Source organism: Elgaria multicarinata, chromosome 6 (assembly GCF_023053635.1).
Source record: "Elgaria multicarinata webbii isolate HBS135686 ecotype San Diego chromosome 6, rElgMul1.1.pri, whole genome shotgun sequence".
Classification (NCBI taxonomy): Eukaryota; Metazoa; Chordata; class Lepidosauria; order Squamata; family Anguidae; genus Elgaria; species Elgaria multicarinata.
In genome coordinates, this window is record NC_086176.1 from 81,534,274 (window position 1) to 81,557,768 (window position 23,495).

The 23,495-nt window shown below is 41.3% G+C and overlaps 1 protein-coding gene across 1 annotated transcript in view; it reads left to right on the forward strand.

The window, feature by feature from the left end:
- The first annotated feature begins 371 nt into the window (after positions 1–371).
- ACOT12 (acyl-CoA thioesterase 12) overlaps positions 372–23,495 on the forward strand; it is a 40,635-nt gene continuing 17,511 nt past the window's right edge. The window contains exons 1-6 of the mRNA XM_063129662.1: positions 372–510; positions 9,742–9,811; positions 15,293–15,353; positions 17,856–17,957; positions 19,601–19,736; positions 21,220–21,376. Coding sequence (XP_062985732.1) covers positions 393–510; positions 9,742–9,811; positions 15,293–15,353; positions 17,856–17,957; positions 19,601–19,736; positions 21,220–21,376 — 644 coding nt within the window. The 5' untranslated portion in view covers positions 372–392. The remainder of the gene's footprint in view (positions 511–9,741; positions 9,812–15,292; positions 15,354–17,855; positions 17,958–19,600; positions 19,737–21,219; positions 21,377–23,495) is intronic.

Here is a 23,495-nt window from a genome sequence, read left to right on the forward strand (position 1 = left end):
GTTACCGCCTCGTTTTGTTGTTACACATTTGCAATTACTTGGTAAACCCTGAAAGGAGACCATTTTTAATAAAATAAAAGAGACGTGAAAGAACAACCCGGCCACCCTGTGCCCTCTTTTCAGCCACCCCTGCCTCAGTAAGGGAAGAAAGGTGGAACACCTTCGCTTTTCTGGGTCGCTCCCGAAGGCATTCGGCAGGCTTAGCTGAGGAGGCGGGAATTGGTTTGTCGCCAAGCCAAAAAAAAACTCCAAGTTCCCTTTAACGCCCAGGAGCGCGCCGTGCACATAATTACACATTAGCCCAGGAAGGGGAAGGAAGGTCTGAGCTGACCCGCAGCGGCAGACGCACGCGAGCCCCAGGAGAAGACGGCGCTGCTGCCGCCGCTGGCGCCATGGCAGGCGCGCAAGTGCACATGTGCCAGACCATCTTTCCCGCTCACGCTAACCACCTCGGGGAGCTCAGCCCCGGCCAACTCCTCAAATGGATCGACACCACAGCCTGCCTGGCTGGTAAGCGCAAGCGCCGTCTTCTCTTTCCAGCGCGAAGAGACCAGTAGAGGCGACGGCTATCAGCTGTGCCGCCGCCCCGCCCCCCCTTTCCTCCCCAGTATGCGCCAAGATAGTGGGTATGCTTGGCAGGATTCCACCACTACGACCCTAGCAGAATGGGAGGTGGGTGGGTCTAATGCGTTACATGATATACAGAGTTACATGATATATAGGCAGAAGATCAACTGATGTAGGTTTTATTCGCAGAAGAGGTGATTTTGGGGAGCTAGTTTCACCTGATGCGTTTTTGCCTGTCATGTTAAGATGTTCAAGACGTGAGAGCCGACCTAGGAGAAGGATGATAACAATCCGGTTTTGATGGGCAGGAAAGCAGTAACTATCCACAGATCTGATCTAAGAGCTCTCTCTTAATTTTGGAGAAACCAAGGAACCGAGGAGGATAGAGTTACATCCATATCCCGCCTTGCCTTCAAGAAGGAGAAACCTGTAAAAGATTTCATTGGCTTCAATTCCTCCCGTAGTTCCATTGGAATACAATAGTAAACTGTACATGCAATTTTGCACAAAATACAAATGGAAATAATAAAGGAAAGTAGGTAGTGTGTTTGTCACCTTGTCTGGCATTTAATTGCTAAAGTTCTATGGGATATTTTGCTCTCATGAAAGTTGAATGAAACTTGTCAGTAAGTCTTAGATGGGACAAGTCATCTTCTTTTTATGTCTTGCCAATGTAAAATGCCCAATCTCTTCGGTGTAATCTGTTATTTAGGGCTTCTCAACTCCAGGCTTTTTATCCCACAACTTTACCAGGGCTTCTGTATTCTTTGTAGGATTTAGATCAGCCCTTTTCACTCCCCTCTTTACTTTATCTGCAAGCGCTATAGGTTTCATTATACAACCACTAGAAGATGCTATGTTGTAGTGCCACTTGCTCTTTCACCAAGAAAATCAGCTTAACATATTTAAATAGCTTATTATCTACAATCTTTAAAACAACAACAATATGGGATAAAGGTCAGGAAGCATGGGAGAGGCCCTGGAGCTTGAGGACATCATGTAAGAGACACACAAACTTCCATGAGTAACCAATCTCGATTGCAGGATAAAAGCCGTGCATAGAGAAGCTCTTATTTATTTGTTACAGTTCTAGCCCGACTTTCATCTAAGGAACCCAAGGCAATAAACATGGTCTTCCTCCTCTCCATTTTATCTTTATAAGAACCCTGTGAGATAGGCTAGGCTGAGAATCAGTGATTAGTCTAAATTCACCCAGTGAGCCAATTGGGGACTCAAAACAATTTACAGCTCTGAATCTGCTTTTAAAATCAACTTCAGAAGTATTATCTGGAACAGGATTTACATGGAACCAGTATTATTTGATTAGATTTCAAGAAAACTTTATGATGATTTATCCTTGCTTTTAATATCTTAGGGAGCAATCCCTATGCATGTTTAGACAGAAAAAAAGTCCTCAACTTTTGGGGCTGGCTTGGGAACGTTGAGAGTTTTAGGTCTTTTTTTCCTTTTGTCTAAACATGCATAGGATGGCACCATTAGTGTTTTTAATCTTGTACATTGCTTTGTATGTTATGGAGAAAGAAGCATAATATAATATGCTTTTAAATACAAAGGTAAAAATGATAAATCAACTCCAAACATCAGTGGAATCCAGTTAAGTCCTTCCACTGATAGAATTGCTTTTACTAGCACAGCAGAAGTCAGTGATTCCTCCCACCATCTCACTGCTGCCCCCAAGCACCTTCAAAATCTGCTTTGGAGGGTTTGGACCCTCTAGAGCTGATTTGGGGGGTGGAAGGGAGAAGAGAAAGTCATGTCATCAGAGCAGGGGTCCTCTAACATAATGTTGGATTTTGCCTCATGACTTACCCTTTTTCTTTCTTCCTTCAGCACAAGGGGCTGGAACGGGGGCAGCCCAATGGCCTAATTCAGCTCCAACATATTTTAGTTTTCAGCTCTTACTGCCAATAACTACACCTTAGGAGAGGCATTTCAACCTTTTAAAATGGGGAAAATACAGGGCAAAAGCTGGGAAACCACAAAACAATTGTGGGATAGAGGGGAAGCAAGAACTACCTGATAACATGGGAAAGCAATATGGCCCTGTAGGGTTGGATTGAATCTCCAGGTGGGCCGTATTTGGCCCCTCAAGCCTGAGGTTCAACACCCTGCTTTAGCAGTTGCATGAGGTGCCTCACAATAATTAAATAATTAAATGAGCATACCAGATACACACATCAACTCTTTCACTTGTTTATATTTTTAAATCTCTCATTTGAAACTCACAACATGAAGTCTAAAAAATAATAGCAGAGAACAGGTCAAGCCACACCTACAGTAGAAAAATTCAGTGGCCTCCTCCTTTGCATAACAGGCTGAGACGGATGAGAGCGTTTTTCTATTTCCATATTTATATAGCATCCCTTGAATACAAATTCTCTGGGCGACTCGCAAAACAAATACAACATTAATATACAATATAAAGCAATTAAAACTATTAAAAGTAAAACACAATTAAAACACAGATGTTAAGATTAGAGTTTTAGACTACAACTCATCAGTTATTTAAAAAGCCTAAGTGAAAAGGCCTGGTACTGAAAAGGCCATTAAGATCCTCTCTGGGAATATTGTTTCATAAGCTGGGTGCTACTCCAAAAAGTTCCCTCTCCCTGGAGTGGGGCGGGGGGGGGGGGGGGAACTGATCGCCCTCCAAATGTTTTGCTCTACAATTCCTATCAGCCACCATAACCAATGGTGAGGGATTGTGGAAGTTGTACGCCAAAAAAATCTAGAGGCTCACAAGTTTCCCACTTCATTTGGCAATGTGAACTAGTAATGCATTGCTTATAAAATATAAGCACAATGTTTTTAGCCTATTATACATGTGGCTTTGGACCCACATGAAATTAACCACATTCTATATATGTAGAATAAAAACAATATTGAAGAAAATAAAGACAGAGCAAAACAATAAAATATACCTGTATTTTTCCTGTTCTGGGCTAGGGAGAGAAGGCTAAACAAACTTTCTCCCAATGCCACAATTTAAACCAGTGTTGGAGGGCTGGCATTCAATGATTGAGCATTCTGTTTTGCATGCAAAAGGTCCCAAGTTCAATCTCTGGCATCTTCCCCTTGTCTGAAATCCATCAGTGTAGGCAATATTGAACTAGATCAGAGGTGCAGAACCTCAGGGCGCTGAGGCCAAATCCAGCCCTCCAGGGTTTTGCAGATAGCCATGCCCCTTCACTTGGCTCCATTCCCTTTTCTCCAACCACTGCTCATTTGGTGGTTCCCCAGCTTTCAAAGGATTGAAATACCTCTCCTAAAGTTTAGTTGCTGGCACAATACAGTGATATTTTGGGCCCCACCCACCATTGGAATGTGGTCCTGGAATTCAGCCCCCAGGCTGAAAGAAGTTCGGTTAGGGATGGATGGACTCACCCACATCTGGCTCTTTTGGATGCCCGCCAAGCTGCCACCTGATCCCGCTTGCAACACCGCTTGACCTTTTTCTTGCAGCCTGGCAAGCACCTGACGAAGCTGCGAGGCTGTCTGCCTTTGTTTGGAACCTCTGTTGTGAACTCCATTAATGACGCAACTTGGGAAACATGCCATTTCTAGAGCCACCATTGTTGCGCACAGTGGAAGCTCCGGATGAGGGCAGATGGCTGCCAGGTGGTCACCGAGCCGCAGAGCGCTCAAAGAGCAGCTTCATGAATGTGCCGTGTCCCAAAGAGCTAGATCCGGGGTGGGTGGGCATGGGGGAGTCCGCTGGACTCCCAGACCCAGTTGGCCACCTGTGACATCCCTAAGTTCTGTCCTAGCTAGATGAACTGATGGTCTGGCTCAGTATAAGACAGCTTCCTCCCTTTTCATGTCAGGAGACCTGAGCATAGATTTCCCCCGTAATGAGCAGTTTTTGGCCTTTGGATTGCTTGGGTACGCTACAGCGGGGAAAGTGGGTGAGGAGTTAGCATTATCTATATTCAGGACATCACAAGTCATTTATCCTGAGTATTGTGATAGAAGAAACAATCTGATAAAGTACAAAAAGCAAACTCACAAACATGACCATGTGCTCATATATGAACTGTTCTTTTTCTTTATACTTTTGATTTCTATTGTGTACAAATTCTAAGTTTTCACAGTGCACTGAATATAGAGATAGCACACATATGCAAGTGAGTCAGTTTCTCTGTGTTAATACAGTGTTAGTATTGCTGGATGACATTCCTTTCTTAATCCAGTTGCTTGCTAATACTTAGTCAGGAATGACCCGTTGATGCTCCCTCAATGGGTGCTTAATGGTTTGAGATGTTTTCTTGAATGAATAGTTACTTGCAGGGCTGCATCTGTGTTCAAGGAGTGTGTGATAGCAGGAAAGGCCATTTGAATCTGGGACACAGATGGAGAGAGCTGACTTGAAGAAAACTGAGGCATCCTTGTGATGCAATTATCCAGTGCAGGATTAGCAGTTGTACCAGTTCTACTACCTGTTCCCAATATCCATAAGTAAACAAATTACAAATCTCCAGTATTGTCTTGTCTAAAGGAAGTAAAGCATGGGGCTGTCTTCACGCAGAATTGGTGCCAGTCCACCGCCAAACCCCGACGTATCGCTGGCGCAGGGAGGCAGCATGTTATGTACACAGGAGGAAGTTGCGCCGGCTTTCCAGTGGTTGTTGGCTCTCCGGACTCACCTCCTCCCCTTCCTGAAGCTTCCAGTGAGCAATGAGAGGCTGCCCTCCACCTGGAAATATGCCGCTGATGTAGTGCCTGAGCAAGGTCAGACAGGAAAGAGTGGCACTGAGCTCGCATGGGCAGGAAAAGTCGGGCTAAGTCCTTGATTTTTCTCCTGTGAGTCTTCGGGCTCATCTACACCAAGCAGGTTATAACACTATGAAAGCAGCATGAAAGCAGTATATGGTATGTGTTATGGGCCCCAACAGTTGTCAGTGCACTTCAGTTCCGCTATAAAGCAGTAGTGTGTCTCCAGCCTTTTATGTACTGCTTTCATAGTGGAATATCTGCTTGGTGTAGATGAGCCCTTCAACTCTTTGTTCTGGAGTGGCTCCGAATCGATGGCTGTGTCATGTAACTGACACAATGCAGATTCAGAACCACCCCAAGGCTTCCAGCGCATATAGACAGCCCCCATATAGTTTCCCCTGGATACAACACGGTATCCACAGGCACCATACCACCTGCACAGACCTCCAATGGTGTGCCCAAAGCTCTTGCCTCCCTGCCCCTTAAAAAAAAAAATTAAGAAAAACCTTGGAAAATATTAGGACAGTCTTCTTTCTTGCCTCTCCCCTTGCTCTTTCTCTCCCTTCTACCTCTTTGCCTTGCTATTTTTCCCTTCTTCCCAGCCTCTAGCCTTGCTTTTCCTTCCCCCACAACTAGCATCTCTGTAGCTTCCATTATGTGATAGCCATACTTACCATAGGAGCCATTTTGTAATGATACTGACAGGGAAATCTGAAGAAACCCCCCAAAACCTTCATTTCTTCAGATTTCCCTGTCAATACCCACAGCAGTTTCTCAAATCCCCAAATATACCCACAGGCCCAAAAAGGTTGGGAACCCTTGCTCCACCCATTCCGTGTCTGGGAATAACGCTAATTGAATTCAGTGGGACTTACCTCTGAGTAAGACATATATAGAACTGTGCTACAAATGTTATTGAGATCAGATATGGGGCAAACAAGGGCCTTCCTAGACGAGGCCTTAGCGCGCTTTGTGGGCCGGTTTCCCTGCTGTGCGTCCACATGACGCACAGGGGAATCCGGCGGCAGGCCTGAGGCCTGGTCTAACGCGCCATAAGCGAATTCGCTTATGGCGCACCTTTTCCCCAGCTCCGGCCTCAGGCTGGGGCTGGGGGAAGTCTAGTGACTTCCGCGGCTTTCTGCGGCTACTCGCTTACTCGCGAGTAGCTGCGAAAAGCCGCGGACCTGGCACAGCACTCATACGAGCGCTGTGCCCATCGGCCCGTGGGGGGGCAAAGAGAGGGGAGGGGGAAGGATGGCAGGGGGGGTGGCAAGGGGGAGGGCGGGTGACAGAGGGAGTGCCGCGTGCCGCCGCCGCCGCCCAAGCAAGCAGGCGAGCGGCGCTTGCCAGGGCAATGCCGCCCCAGGCCAGGCATTGCCCGGGCAAGTGCCGCTCGCCTGCTTGCTCGGGCAGCGGCGGCGCGTGGCGCTCCCTCTGTCACCCGCCCTCCCCCCTTGCCACTCCCCTTGCCATCCTTCCCCCCTCCCCCGTTAAAAAAAAAACCCACTTACCTTCTCCGGCTTCAGGGCGCACGCGGCCCCTTTAAAAAAAAAAAATGGCGGACGCTGCAGGGACCCGACGTCCCTGCCCGTCCGACGTCTGGAAGCCTGGGCGAGGCGCGCTAACGTTAGCGCGCCTTGGCCCCACCTCCCTGCCGGCATAAGCCAGCACGTCTAGCAAGGGCCCAACAGTCCTCAACCTAATTTTAAAAGCCCTTTGAAAGTGATCATCTCAGACCTCTATGAAGACTGAGCTGTCCTTCCCCTGGCAGTCCACTGGTCAGCAAAGAAGAGAAAGAGAGAGAAAAGAGGGTGGCTCTCCCAATAAGATTCTGGGCACCACATTTTCAAAAGGACATTGACAGGTTAGAACAGGTTCAGAGGAGGGCAACAAAGATGATACAGGGACTTGAGGACATGCCCTATGAGGACAGGCTAAAGGAACTTGGGATTTTCAGTCTGGAGAAAATGAGACAGAGGGAAGACATGTTAGCAGTGTTCAAGTACATAAAAGCATGCCACAGGGAAGATAGCCAAGAACTATTTTCCATGGCCACAGAAAGCAGAACCTGAAATAATGGGTATAAGTTACAACTACCTAGATTCTGATTAAATATTATGAAAAACTTCCTGACAGTACAACAATGGAACAGTCTACCTATGGGGGTTGTGGGTTCTTCATCTCTGGAGGTTTTAAAGAAGAGGCTGGACAGCCACCTCTCATGGATGGTTTAAATGGTTTTCCTGCACATTGCAGAGGGTTGGACTAGATGATCCTTGCGGTCCTTCCAATTCAACCATTGTATGATTCTATAATTTTGACTCTGGCCCTTCTTGCCATCAGCATGCAGTCCCTGCGAGATTTCCCCCGACGAAATGAGGCCCTCAACAGGGGGGAAAAGTTTTTCCACACCTATGGTAGACATTGCCAATCATAAGATATTCTACAGCAATTCCGTTTTTCCCCTTAATGGACTTTTTGTGGAAAGAAAAAAGATGAAAGAACCAGTGGGGAAATATGGGATGCTTCAAATGGAAGATGATGTTGTCTCAACACGCTCACCCTGATAAAAGTCTGTGAAAGAGTCAGGGCGATTCCATGATTAATAATAATAATAATAATAATAATAATAATAATAATAATAATAATAATAATTTATTTCTTACCTGCCTCTCCACTTGGAAGATTTGTCTGTAAGCTCCCATGGAAAGTTTTGCCATCTTTGCCTTCAGAAATTATGTATAACTTGTTAGGCTGTCATCTAAATTGCTTCAAGTACTACCTCACCAGTATATTAGATCTAGCCACAGATAGCCACTGTTTCATGCAACTACTTGTTCAGTGGTGACTTTGTGAGAGCCAAAAGTACCGCTTAATAGTGGTGATTCTTGCTAATTGAATTTCTTGCCTCACTTTTGCTCCCATTTTTGTTGTGACTGTCACCTAACAATTCATTTTTAACCAGCTTTTCAGTCACTTTTGTTTCAATGTGAGTATCCCCAACAACTATAAGCATTTAACAAACACAGCAGATTTTTAAAAGGACTTCAACTTGTTTTTACGTAGAATAGCAGCATGCCTTATCTCTCCCATCGAGATAGCGGTGCCCACTTCATTAAAATGGCTTGTGAGTAGAAAAGTGACATAGCTGTGCTGGTGAACAGAACCTGCCCTGTCAACAAGACCTCTCAGTTTACTTCAACAAGAGATTTACTTCTGAATGGATGGCAGATTTTTGCCTCAGCTGGAATAGTGGAATTCACGCACTGCTAGCATATGGAGTTTCCTGCCCTAGGAAGAAGGGCATGTGAGCTTATTTTATTTGAGTACTCCAATGTATTGTTTCCATTTTATTGGGTGTATGCCAAGGGTGGGCAGATGTCAGACTTATCAGAGATACTTTAACGTTTTGTTAGAACTTTGAGATCCAATAACAACATCCAGGTAGAAAAGATAAACACTTAGGATTAAAGACTAGATTGCCTCTGAGCACATTCTAGGCCAGATCTACACCTTGTGTCAAATTGATACAATCCCATCATGGTAATGCTCTTTCCCTCTAGTGTATTTATACCTTGTAGCATTTATACCTTGTATCTGTTGCCATATTTTGGATACTATGGAATAAAAAGCAAGATATAATGCCAGAAAAGCCATATACAGTATGTGTAATGTGCCCCAACAGTTATCAGTGCACTTCAATACCAATAAAAAGCAGTAGTGTAGAAATAGGGGTGGGCATCTTGTTGCTTTCCAGGTGGCCTACAACTTCCATGAGTCCTAGCAAGCATGGCCAATGGTAAGGGATCATGGAAGATATAGGCCAAAACATATGGAGGGCTACAAGTTGCCCACCCCAGACTAGGAATTTGTTTCCAGTACTAGAACTGAATTGAGCATACCATAACTTTCTTCGTTACAGCCACTGAATGTAGGTGGAAAAAGTAATTTTGTTATTGCTACTGTTAAACAATTGGGAATCAGAAAAACATTCTTCCCGATTTACTGCCAATCACCCAGAGATCTACTAGTAGATCCAGAGATCTACTAGAGATTTACCAGTACCTTCTGCCTACCCCTGAGTTATGCACTTAGTAGAAAACTGCAATGTGTACTAGTTCACCGTTTTTAAATGTAGCAAAATATGATAATATTATGCAACGGTGTAAGGAAAACATCATATGTCAGCCTTCTCCAACTTAACGCCTTACAGATGTTTTGGAACACAACTTCCAGCATCCCTGGTCATTGGCCATACTGGCTGAGGCTGGTGGGAGTTGTAGTCCAAAACATCTGGAGAGTACAAGATTAGGGAAAGGTGTTATATATGAAGTCCTGAGAAAATAAACAAATCTATCCAGCTTAAAGGCAAAGGCATGTTGAGGGAAAACTGTCTGGTGATTGTGACTCTCTTTCCCCCCCACCCCTAACTCTTTGAAGCGGAAAAACATGCCGGCATTCCTTGTGTGACTGCATCGGTGGATGATATACAATTTGAAGAGACTGCCAGGTAAAACTTTGTACAGTTGTTATTAAACCTTAGCACAGCCGCCATCTTTTTTTCTTTTTAACAGCAATTAATCAGAACATACGCAGTTCTCCAAAAAAAGAAAAAGAAAAAAAAGACCACTAGTAGTGCATCCAGTTTATAAATTTTTATAGATTTATAAATTGGATGCAATAGTAGTGGTTATTTGTTTTGTTTTTTGAAGTGCTGTACCATGCTCATTGCATCACTTGCATATTGGTTGATTCGTATATTTCAAATGTGAATAAAGCATTAGCAGTGAGTATTTGACTGTTCAAGTTATAAAACAACATAATTCTTACAATTTTCTTTCTTGATCTGGCAATAAATATATTCATACATAAGAAAGCCGTAAACTGGCATTTCTTCCCCTTATGAAGATTATATATTTAATGAAATCATAGGAGTACAAGCAGTTCAAGATATAAAACTTAGTTTTAACTTCATGAAATGAGAGAAGATTTTTCTCCCACTGAAAACTGGCTATATGTCAGTCAACTGTTTGTCTTGATTGTTAATGTTGGGAAATTCTGACAGTTTTATGAAGTTAACCTTCTACCTGAATTTTAATTAATGTAAAAAGCAACTGTAATTAATGATGCTATTAATCAATTTTGCTAACCAAGACACTATTTCTGACTGTTGTATTATAAACGTATGGTATCATTATATATGCAAATATTAAGTCCTGCAGGATATTAGACTGCCAGTCTGTGTTTTCCTGAATAGCAAAACAGCAAGGGTTTATGCAATGTTCACAAATGTGACAAATATGTGAGCACCAATGCATATGTAGGTGTCATACAAGGTGTACAGCAAGGTTGCTCTTGTCTTGATATGAAGAAATTACATATCTACAGGGATATGTTCTAATTAGTCCAAATGTTGTGTTAACTAACTACAAAGATGGGAAAGATTGACAAACACTGGAATTCCTTCTAGTCACAAAAAGTTAGGAGAAGGCCTTGGGCCATAACTCTTATATCCTGCAGGCCTGCTGTATAGGAATACTTGCCATGACCATGACACCAGGCCTGATCCAGTAGAGGTAGCTTGATAACTATACTGATATACAAATGTAACTTAAACAACCCCTCTTTCCATTGCTATCTATAGGTGATGTTCCTTGCTTGTCTCTAACAGTCAAATTGTATGATTCCTTTAACATGTAGAATGAAGCTACATGTGTTCTTTTTTTTCTTACTCAAAAATAAGAGTGTGGGACTTGGTACAGATTGGGACTGGAGTGTGGGAGTGGGTGGGCTTTAGCCCTTAGGCTTCTGCTGTTGTCCCAATCCAGATTGCCCCACCCACAACATCTCTACAATTTGAATAGGGAAAAAGGCCCATAAAAGCTAATATAAGCTTTTTTTCCCCTATGCTCATTGCAGGTGCAGGATCCTCTACCTGGATTGGGATCTCATCTGAGGGAAAAGGTTTAGAGATGCGCTATGTCCCATCCCCCGCCCCCTTGCCTATCTCTATGCTAGTGTCCCAATCTGGATTGAGTTCCCCGAGGTTACTTTTTAGTAAGGAAAAAGAATAGACATAGCTGCCTTCTGTGTATTAAAACGGAACGTGTGGTTTGTCTGTAAGATGGTTAGAATGTAAGAATATCCATCCTGCATGGGTACAAAAGCTGCAATTTATGTATGATACCTATTTTGGGTTTCTTTGGACTAGAATTAAATTTCCATCTTTTAGGCAGTCTAGGGAAAACAGTGTTTTACACATTAAATAACAGACCATTGTTCTTGTGTTCTTACACTGTGTGAATTTATGAGCACTGCCTGTTTTACATATATTTGTACTTTAAATTCTCCCCCCTCGCTGCCACACACACACTTTTTCGGTTTTTCTTCATGTACCCTTACTGAGAGCTCTCAGTCGGCTATACTTCAGAAGGTCCTCATCAGTTACAAATGAGAATGCAATGGTCTGTGACACAGCACTGTTCCTTGAATTCGAATTCCCAGGGTCTGTGTTAAGAACAAGTGGCTTTCATGGTACTCTTCAATAGTGGCAATGGGACCAAGTATTGCACTTCCCATATATAAACAGAATTATTAACCATGGATGGAATGTCACCACTGTACAATGACTTTTTAGAATGTTTGTATAAGAGTGCACATTCCAGAATTCAGAGACTTGAGTTTCTAGAGAGAACGAGGGCATATTATTCATCTGATTCTAACCTAGGGTGACCATATGAAAAGGAGCACAGGGCTCCTGTATCTTTAGCAGTTGCATAGAAAAGAGGATTTCAGCAGGTGTCATTTGTATATATGGAGAACCTGGTGAAATTCCCTCTTCATCACAACAGTTAAAGCTGCAGGAGCTATACTAGAGTGACCAGATTTAAAAGAGGGCAAGGCACCTGTAGGTTTAACTGGTGTGATGAAGAGGAAATTTCACCGTGTTCTCCATATATACAAATGACACCTGCTGAAATTCCCTTTTCAATACAACTCTCAAAGATACAGAAGCCCTGTCCTCCTTTTCATATGGTCACCCTATGTAACCATATCAGGGAAATAACCTGAAAGTAAGGTTTCCTGGCATGATTAGAAGAATCAATCTGAACCACTGGCTGGCAGAGGGAACATAGCTCAGTGGCAAAGCACATGCCTGAAGGTGCCAGGTTTAGGTCCTAGCATCTCTAGCTGAAAGGATCAAGTAGTGGGTGAAGTGAAAGGCCCCTGGACAGCTATTGCCATTCAGAGTAGCCTATACTGGGCTAGATGGACAAACAGCTGACTTAGAGTAAAACAACTGATGTCCCTAACTGGATAATCCCAGGAGTGAATCCAAGTCCCAGCAAGTGAAAACAGGCTCCATGGCTAAATCCTGATGTCTTCTGACTCAGATTAAATTACGCTATACTCCTCTCTCACTCTCTGCTTCCCTTCCTCACTCTCCCTGTCATGCTCTTTTCCCTTCAACCACCATTTGACACTGGAATGAATTTGTCTATGCGCCTGAGGAAAGAGCAGAACAAATAGCATCAGCATCTGAAGAAAGAGCAAAACAAATTTGACTTATTTATTTTATTTTTATTTATTACATTTATATACCACCCCATAGCCAAAGCTCTCTGGGCAGTTTACAAAGATTAAAAACAGTGAACATTAAAAACAAATATACAAAAATTTAAACCATAAAAGCATAAAAACAGGCAATATCCATTTAAAAAAAACTATTCTGGGGTCAGTTAAGAAAACCCCATCGGCATATGCTGCTAAATGCCTGAGAAAAGTCTTGACCTGGCACCAAAAAGTTAACAATGTTGGCACCAGGCAAGCCCCTTTGAGGAGATTTTTCCATAATTGGGGGACGACCACTGAAAAGGCCCTCTCCATTGTTGCCATCCTCTGAGCTTCCCTCAGAGCAGACATCCAGAAGAGGACCTTAGATGTTGAGCGTAGTGTACAGGTAGGTTCATGTTGGGAGAGGCGTTCCATCAGGTATTGTGGTCCCAAGCCATGTAAAGCTTTATAGGTTAAAAGCCTTGAATCAGGCTCGGAAACATACAGGCAGCCAATACAAGCGGGCCAGAGTCGCTCCTATATGATTGAAGCTTCTGGTTCTGGTTATCAATCTGGCTGCTGCATTTTGCACAAGCTGCAGCTTCCGAACCGTCTTCAAAGGCAGCCCCACGTAGAGCGCGTTGACTTGCAACCATTTCTTTCAGGTAAAGCATGGTCCCTCATTCTTTTTGGGCCCATGGGGTTATTTGGAATTTTCATTCATTCATTCATTACATTTATATACCACCCAATAGCTAAAGCTCTCTGGACAGTTTAAAAAGATTAAACCCTAAATGTGCAACATAATAACATAATATAAAATCATTTGCATACCAAAATATAAAACAATTTTGCTCAAATCAACCATAATTTTGAGAAACTGTGGACACAGCCCCTCCATGTTTCTCCTCATCCCTCCCACTGATCTCACACACATGAAGCGAGAACATACTCTGTATTTCTCTTTGCTTTTCAGAGGGCCTGGGTTAAAAAAACAAATCTAATCGAATGAAAATGGTCTTCTTTAATTTGCATGATTTTTACATGAGATTGAAGCTTTAATTGTTGTCTATAGACCGCAGAGTAAAATAATAGTAGCAACAACAACAACAGATTTGGCACTTGCCAGCAGTGCCATGGCACAAGACTATGGATCCAGAGCATGCTTAGTTTTCATGATTTTTTCATGGGATTCTAGCAAAACAACCATCAAATCGCTAACATATGTGGAGGCAGAGCTGACTTATGAATTGATGGGGGCAATTTGGGGGGGAAATCCTTGTAAGAATCATAGGGCAGGGAACTTTCATAAAGATCCCTGCCACAGACATAGGTCTTTGTGCTATGGCAAGTATGGAAAGGGCCAGATCCACAATTTTTATTGTTTAGTCCATGGAGAAAATTGTGATTATGGTTATGGGAAGGAGTATCCCATGTCAAAATTATGCAAATTCAAGAGAATCTATTTTACTGAATTCCAACTTTTATCTCTGTGTGTGTGTGTGTGTGTGTGTGTGTGTGTGTGTGTGCGTGTGCCTTTTCTCTCCCAGGCATCCCATTCTCTCTCTGCATCCTCTCCTCTTGCTTTGTGCCCTCTCTTCTGACCTCTGTGCCACTCCAATTCTTCCCCACTATTGCCCTACAGGTTACTCCGGTCTCTTGCCCCTATCCCCGTTTCCTCTCCTTCACACCCCTGTTGCTCTGTCCTTCCCCACTCCCTGGTCACCGGGTCCTCCCTCTGATCACTGCCTGACCATACCCACTTTATCTCCCCACTATCACCACTTTTCCTTTTCCACACTTTTACCAGCTGGATGGGCATGCTGCAAAACAAAGCACTGTCCACCTGCCATCTTAATTTTCTAAGGTCCAAAGTACACATTACTTTAAACACATAGCTGGCAGCTGCATCTTTTTTTCCTTTCTCTAAAGTAAATACAGAGGACTCTAACTGGATTGGGACCCTAATGTGGAAAGGAAGGGGACTTTAACCCTTGTCGCTGAGGTCTCAATCCAGATCAGGGGACCCATGCCCACAGTTTATATTGCCAAAAAATGAGCCATTAAAACACCATGTTGGAGAAGGCATAGCTAGAGGAACCAATCATGATTTGTAACTGGCCCTTCTGTTTCCCTACACTTTTAAGTCAAAAGCAGTCTGATAGATTTTCAGCAACATTGCAGTGGGCAGAGCCTGAGAAAGCACCTGGTATCCTTCCTTACTACTGCCATGAATGTCCCCTGTGGAGACAGGTGTGCTTTATTTCTACCAACACCATTAACCCTCTCCATACAGAATTGATGATTGACCCTGAAATAGCCAATAGTGCAATGCATCTATTGTTGGATTAGGCCTAGTGAACTTCTGGCACTTATAACAATGTACGCTACGTACTTAGATTCAAATGGTTGTTTTGTTTTTGTTTTTTGTTAATAGAATTGGACAAATTGTCAGCATTAATGCAAAGGTAAACCGGGCATTCACTACCAGTATGGAGGTATGATACTGATTTTCTTTGACTTAGTTTGTTTTAAGCCGAGAACATGTATGATGTTATTTAGGCAGGTAGAAGCAGATGAAGATGTAAATTCATACAAATTCCTCCATTTGTGGCCATAGCTAATTGGGTATATTGAATGAGGCTCAAGTCTGTCTTCTCACTGTTTTTTATTCCATCCTCACGTATCATCTTACCATAACAAGGCTTCCAGAAGAGGCTTTTATTGTGCAATTGCTCTGCCTCATTCACAGAATTTGGGGGTGGGCGGGTTCCAGACTATGTTATCATCCATTTGTAACTCTCCCATGTTTCCCCTCCATTTCTGTGTCTTGCCACACAGAAAATCTGTTCAGATGGAAAAGACAATAATTGCACAGTATCTTTTGATTGGAAGCACTAGAAGCCATCTAAAGTTTATAGGGGGTCCAAACATTGTCATCTTCTGCTCATACTGGTCGCACCACCACCGTGTTTTTCCACTGCTTCTTCTGGGCAGGTGTTGTGCTTCCACTTCAATCTGTTGGGCAAGCAGGACCCACCATTTGTGCAACAGAAAGCTAGTAGTTAAAAAAAACAACTTCAAAAGCAAGTGGAAATGCTTGTTTCCAGATTGGGATAGGTCAGAGGAACTTCTTTCTACATGCTGTGCTGGCCTACCCCATTCCAGAAATGAGCATTTTCACTAGTTTCACATTACTCTTTTAATTGCCCATTCCCTGTTGCACTAGTGGTGGGTCTTGCTGGTGTGTGGGCAGACTTAGATACTGCCCATTGTTTTTATTTTTTCTTACTGCAGAAAATCTCTTAAGGACGGAAAGACAGGATAGCTGCACAATGCCTTTTAACTGGTAGTATGGAAGTACCCTTTCTTAATTGCTCTGTCATTTGTGCCTCCATTCAACTTTACACTGTTTTGATAGGTCCACTTTCTCAAACACAGCGCTAACTTTTGTGATCATGGCTACCATGCCAAATTCTTGTACTTGAACTGCCTCTGGTATCTGATTCAAAAAAACTAATATCGCTAACATTACAAGTTTTAAAATGTTTTTGTTCAAATGCCCAAGCAAAACATTTTCTTCAAACAGTACTCTGTACAGCACCATGTACATTGATGGTGCTATATAAATAAATAATAATAATAATAATAAGAGAGTTGAGTACAGAAATGGAATTAAAACTCCATAAATACAAATGTCTGTGGGCTTATCTGAACAATCAATTCAAAATGTGCACTCTGCTTGTTTCTGTTTTTATGGGATTAAAACCTACATGTCCCATTTCAGACACACCAGTGAGATATCCATTCTGCATGTAATAGATTGGGATAGCCTTGCTGAAGAGGAGATCGGGGTGCTGTAGATCCCTTTTTAAAAGTCTGGTTTTCACTGCAGCACATGAGACAGAATCCCTGCAAAGAGGGGATTCATGGCAGCTGAAGCTGGAATATCAAGGCAGCATCTGGAAAGTTTTACTGAAGTTTCAAGGCAAAGTCTGATTACTCTACCTGGTTGAAACTGTCAAGCTGCTTTCTCACATTTTAGCTTGCAACTAGTTAGTTTCAACATTGCTAGATGAGCACTGGTGTCAGGAAGCATCTTAACATCTCGTGTGCAGAAGGATGAGTATTGCTGCTATATCACAGACACTGTCAAGTAAGTATCCATGGTAGTCATACATGGTAGTCATACAAGCACTTTCCAGAGAGGCCCCCAAATCCCAATGGACCCATTACCTGAGGAAGACTTAAAAGTTTTTAGGCAACAGTCGATTGCTGAAAATGGAAGTGATGTCCTGAGGGGAAACATCTGGATCAATACAACAAACTATTTTATTCGTTTCTTGATTTGCATATTTGTATCCAGCCTTTCTATGATAAAATTAAACTCAACACAGCTTACAAATAAAAATATGTATCACAACAAAACAGCCCTAACAATAAACTAAAATGAACAGCGGTAAAAGTTATAAAGAGAGCCATTGGTTCACATGTCACATTGCAATTCTGGCATTGTTTAACCCAGGAATTGATATGGATGAGCAAAGTGCTGAGTGCATTGCCTTCTGCATATTCACTGTTTCTGCTTGCAATTATCAACCCAGGAATGCCCCATTCCTGGGTAGTTTTGAGGCATGCGAATCCAGAAACTCTTAGTTGTTTAACTCATAAGCATTGCATTATCATTGCCATTGCTTCCCACGTATCTATGCAATAGCAGCAACCCTAAGGAAGGCTGTTTAGTGTAGTAAATGCAAAGATTGGGTCCTGAAGACACAATGCAAAACTCAAGTCCTTTCTAGTTCATCTGCATATTTTTATATATTCATTACTTAACATTTATATCCTGCCTTTTCTCCAAGGAACTCTGGGAGGCATCCTTGGTACGTTAGTGCTCTCAGCTTTTTATTGAGATGAAAGGAGCAATTACCACTACTTAAGCTTGTTCTCAATTATGTAACTGCCTGGAATTCAGCATTGTTGTCATTTTTTGCACATAGGTTGGTGTCAAAGCTACATTACAGGATCCCCTAACTAATGTTCAAAAACTGATCAGTGTGGCTTTCTCTACATATGTGGCAAGACCAGTAGGTAATGACAAGGTAATATATTTCATTTAATAATAACAATATAATAATAATATATTTATTTGTTACCCGCCTCTCCCTCTGGAACGAGGCAGGGTACAACAGTTTGGATGGTCCAATTCCTTAGCTATATGAAATTGCCAGAAAGCTTATCTATTCATTTTCTTTTCTCATAAAGAGACTATAAAGGGCAGTATCCAACTGTGTAATTCCACAAACTCAAAACAGTGCTAGTGAAGCTCTGCAAAAAAATTCCATTGTGAAAGTGCTTACAAATTATGGTTGTGCAACTGCTTGTGCAACCACTCTTGCGCAACATAACTTTAATTGTATTCTCCTCTTGTGCATAATTTGGAACCTACTTCTAGTGCAACAAAATATGTGCTAGCAGAATGACACAGTTGGACACTGACCAAGGTTTAGTTTTAAACTCTTTCTATTGCTTCCAGATTGATTTGTCTGAACAACAGTTTCTAACTCTGATTTTGCTACGTTTTCTGGTTATTACTTTTTTAAAAAAAATCTGGATTTTTTTTTAATAATGTTATCAGCATCAAACATACAATTTGCTTACAGATAATTATTAGCATTGTTTCTTGATTAGGATTTGTATATCTTTCCAAATATCATAGAACTCTTTTTTTAAAACTGTCCTTGCACATGTTCTGTGCTGCAAATGATTAGCACAAATTGGAGTCTTGTTAAACTAAAACATTTAGGATGGAATCCAATTAACCCTCCTACTAATGGGACCATTTCCATCAACAGGATAGGGGAGGGGCAGGTTTGGGGAAGCAGATTTTGGGAAAGCATGTAATGGGAAAGAAAGGAGAGGAAATGCCCATTACTTGAGCAGAAGCCTGCTGGAGCAACATTGGATTTTGCCCTTCGGGCAGATCTTATACTGTAGAATTTGCAGGTTGAAAGGCAGTGCTTTAGCCTTCACTACCTGCTGATTTTGTCCCACAAATGCCCCCCAGTTGGTCTTTCCCCCCTCTTTATTATTATTTTTTTCCATAGCTGGGCTTTGTACCAAGACTTAACCCTATTAGGGTAGGGGGTAGGGTAAAGTTGCCTTTAATGGGCATTTGCAGGAAAACTGTTAAGTCCAAAAGGGTTAAGCACCCTAGTTCTACCCATGCAAGTTTTCTCTGCCCACACATTCACATTATCTCAGTAAAAGGCAGGTTGGGAACATGGATTTCTTGAGCTAATATATACCAGTATTGTGTATTTAAAAGCAAAGAAGTAACATCCATTGTTTGACATCTAGTAAAAAAAAATTATAGTGAGCAAATGTACAGCAGAGTTCTTTCTTATGGGAATTTGAAAGTAGGTCATCCTATGCGAAGCAATTGAATCAGTTCCTTTGTCCAGTCCACTCACATTCCATATCTAAGAAGAATGTTCAGAAAAGCGAACTTAACTTGATTTTTTGTTTACATATTTTTAAAAAATCACCAATATTTGGTAAATCTGCAAAATGTAAGAAAATGTATCAGAAGATATTATTGGGAAATTACTTATTTCTACCTAGTATTAACTTAGCTTAATAGAAAAGGGACAACGAATTCCTTATTCATTGCTATTATTTATATTTTGAAAAAAGAATTTCACCCTAGCTTGATAATATTTTTTATTGTTATTAATTTGTTTAGGTTGTCTTAAAACCAGTAGAGCTTCTCACCACACAAGATTTCCTAGAGCATTCCTCCGCTGCTGAGAGAAGAAAAATCCGACTAGAACATGATCATGTCTTCAAGAACTTGATGGAAGAATCTCGCATGGGTGATGGTCAGTAAAATAAACTCCCCACTTCCCTAAAGTCATGAGAAGATCTACAGACAGTGTGGCCTTGTTTGGGGTCTTTTGGAGGAGAGAGTGCTGGAAACTTATGACATTTTATAATATTTGGTTTATTTACAAATATACAAGAAGAACATAAATGAAGGCAAGCAACATGCATTCCTACCAGGCAACAGATCTACTATCCCTTCACTTTCCCAGAAAGAGATTCCTACACACAGAAGTTGCCCTCAGCATACCTCTCCCTTATTTATTATTTATTTATTTACAATATTTATATACCACTCCCCATTCAAAATTACGGAGCGGTGTACAAGATAAAATAAAATAAAAGCAGAATAAAACACTTTAAAATAGATTTTAAAAGAAGCAAAATGTACAGTGAACCATGGCTGGTCATTAAGGAATTCTTCCTGGAATAATGACGTTTTCAGGAGGCGCTGAAAGGAATACAAAGTTGGCGCCTGCCTGACCTCCAGAGGCAGGGAATTCCATAGGAGGGGGGCTACCACGCTGAAGGCTCTGTTTATGTCTGTCTCGCCAGTTCTGTTTATGTCCCCGCCAACCTTCTTCTTATGTTTCCTCCCACCCTCTCTCTCACACACACCTGCCCCCTCCTTTCGGTAATATGCTAGTTTACTGTTGGATTTTGTCAAATGGACCAATGTAGCTGCATCCATTTTTTTTCTATAAACCTAAGATATTCAGATTGAAAACATGTTTTGAACTCATAAGCTAAGGAATTAAAAAAGTGCTGCTGAACAGGATGCATTTTTTGCACTAGCTGAAATCAAAACAGGTGATATAACAGGACATCTCAAGCTGGGAGCTGTTCATTATACAAAGCATGCTATAACGCCAAAAAGTAACTTATGTGTTCTGCATGAAATATATACAAAGTCCATGAAGACGTAACATGGTGGACTTTGTCTTCTGTATACAGATTCTATAACCTGATAAGTAGGGCTAAAGTACAAGCCAGTGAGATGGATCCAAACTACAACACTGGGAATGTAAAACAGATGTAACGAGGGCAAAAGCCAAACACTTAATTCAGGTCAAGTGGGTTCATGTGGCAGGTTAGCACGACTGCTATTCAAAAACACACACCCTAAAGTCAGATCTCTCCCTCCATTATTGAATTATGGGCTTCAAATGGACCTGTAATCCAAAGCAAACTTTCCTCTAAAGCATACATTAATGCCATCGTAATTCTAATTCATCCACATAGTCTGAATTATAATGTGTCACTATTGGAGAACACGAGCAAAGAGTTATTGTATAGTAGAAGTACCCTCTGCCCTATGCACAATCTTGGTATGGTGGGATGTTTCTCACAAACTGAACAATTATAATCCTAGATTTCAGTTAGGCTGCATCTGAGAATTCCAGCCAGTTTGACTGTAAAGGTATAATTGGACTGGCTGGTAATTTTGCTAACATCATTGGCTATTTAATTCATATGTTTTAGACCATGTTTGCGATAAAGAAGAAAATATGGTTCCCACAGATGTCACCCATGTGCAGAGCATTGAACTTGTCTTGCCTCCTCATGCCAATCATCAAGGAAATACATTTGGTGGGCAAATTATGGCTTGGATGGAGACAGTGGCTGCTATTTCAGCAAGGTATCATTCTTTTCTGTTCAGTATTCTTCGTGTTCTATATTACTGGGCAGGTCTAGTGGGGAATTCAAGCTTTTTTGTCTACTAGTTTAATGTTCATCTAATCACGCAGAGAGAATTCCATCATCCCCCTGTTGCTTGGTACATGTAGCTCTCTCTCTCTCTCTCTCTTTGTGTGTGTGAGACATGAATTTCTATTAGAATTCACTTCACACACCAGTGGGCCTGATTCATTGCCAGGATGCTGAATGTGTCATTCCCATTCATTATTCATGTAGCTCTGATTTGTAACCTGAAGTTATACCAATAATAACTGGGTTTGCTTTGTTGCTGGATAAACAGCTCATTTTATTAAAATTGCAAATCTGTCACAGGTTTTACACAGTCGTAACACCATTGACCTAAGAGAGCAGCATTTATGTGTAAGCATACACCTCGTTTATATATATTAGTATCTATAAACAGTTTCCAAATACCCTGTAATAAATCTAATGCAGAAAAATGGGGGTCAGATTTAGTTGCAAGAAAATAACACCTCAAACCCTGAAAATATTTCCGTTTTGACCTTAAAAGTAATGAGCATAATCTGTGAGTTTAAAATTACCCAAATGCAGTTGAAACAGTGCTAAATGGTGACAGAGAGCTGTCTATTCTGCTTGACAAATAGCTGACCTTGCTGCAAAGCTTTTGTAAAACAACTCACAATTAGATTTGACCTTTGAATGTGCCAAGTTAGAGTTGCTATGGCCACAGGCTTACAAGGAATGAGAATGAGGTTCATAAAAAAAAAGCAGTACTCAAAGAATAAACTGATGATAGGCTCAGAAAGGTTTTTTTTAAGTTTATATCCTCTTTTAAATATTGTGATAATAACCAAAAAGCATCAATGGTAGGATCAACAGAAATTCACTAGAATGAGACCTGTTTTTTCAGTATATACCATCTATAAAAGTATGGAAGACGTACTTTTCTATAAAATGCTACTGACCGTTATTAAACCAACCTTAACAATGAAAAAAGACTGCAAACTTCATCTGCTCATTCCTCCCTCCATTTGTGACATTAATCTGCTTCTGCCTTTATTGTGAGTATTGCAAATGAGATATTTAGCAATTTAAATAGGAGGAGCAAATTATTCCTAATGAAAAACCAAAGTAATTTGAATGCATTATAAAGATGCACAATTCAATTAATTAGAAACAGATAATTGTGCACGCTTAACAATTCTGGTACATCATAAAGGGTAATTGAGTTAAGGCTAAGGATAAATAATGGTCCAAAACAGTGTCATCTCTAATCACAGCACCATGTACATTGATGGTGCTATATAAATAAATAAATAAATAAATAAATAATAAGTTAGACCGCAATAAAACAATACCTGGTTCTCAGCAAAATTTTGTAGAAGATTCATTCCAGTAAAATAATTCTGCGCAAGGAATTAGTAGATTTTTCACGTATAAAGCGATGCAGTTTGTGGCTGTTTTTTTAAAAAAAAATACAGACATAGAGCTGTTTGCATAATCATGTGATTATGCAGATACTATTAACTGCATATTTAAAATGTCATTCTTGCCAACATTCTATCATTGTGAAAAAGATTCCTTGGATTTCATAGGAGCTCAACCAAGGGTTAATGAAGGTATCATAGTAGTTCAGCCAAAAGTGCTGAGGCCTGATTAATAAATGAACTGAGCAGCATAGCTGCTGATTGCCCATAGCTGATCTAGTAATCTATATGATATGAAGAAAGGATGTAGAAAATTCCCAGTATCCGTGTCCTAGCCCCAACTGGGCTATTAAGCACTGGCAAGGGAAGGTCCTATTTGCTTTTTGGTTCTGGTTTTATCTTGTTTTTAATTCTGCACAGTTTTAATCTTTTGTTTTTAATGTTAACATTTTATGTTTTAATGTACTGTGCACCACAGAGAGAACTTTGAATATTAGGAGGTTTAAAAGCACAGTCATTTCCTCTTTTTATACTCTACTTTTCTGAATTGTGTTTTAATAATGTTTTTATGCAAACCACCTTGGTCATCAATTCAAAGGAAATGGAGTGTGTTTGTGCAGCTGAAGCCAGAGCACCAACTGCACTCATTCCTAGAGATGTCTGATGGGGCCA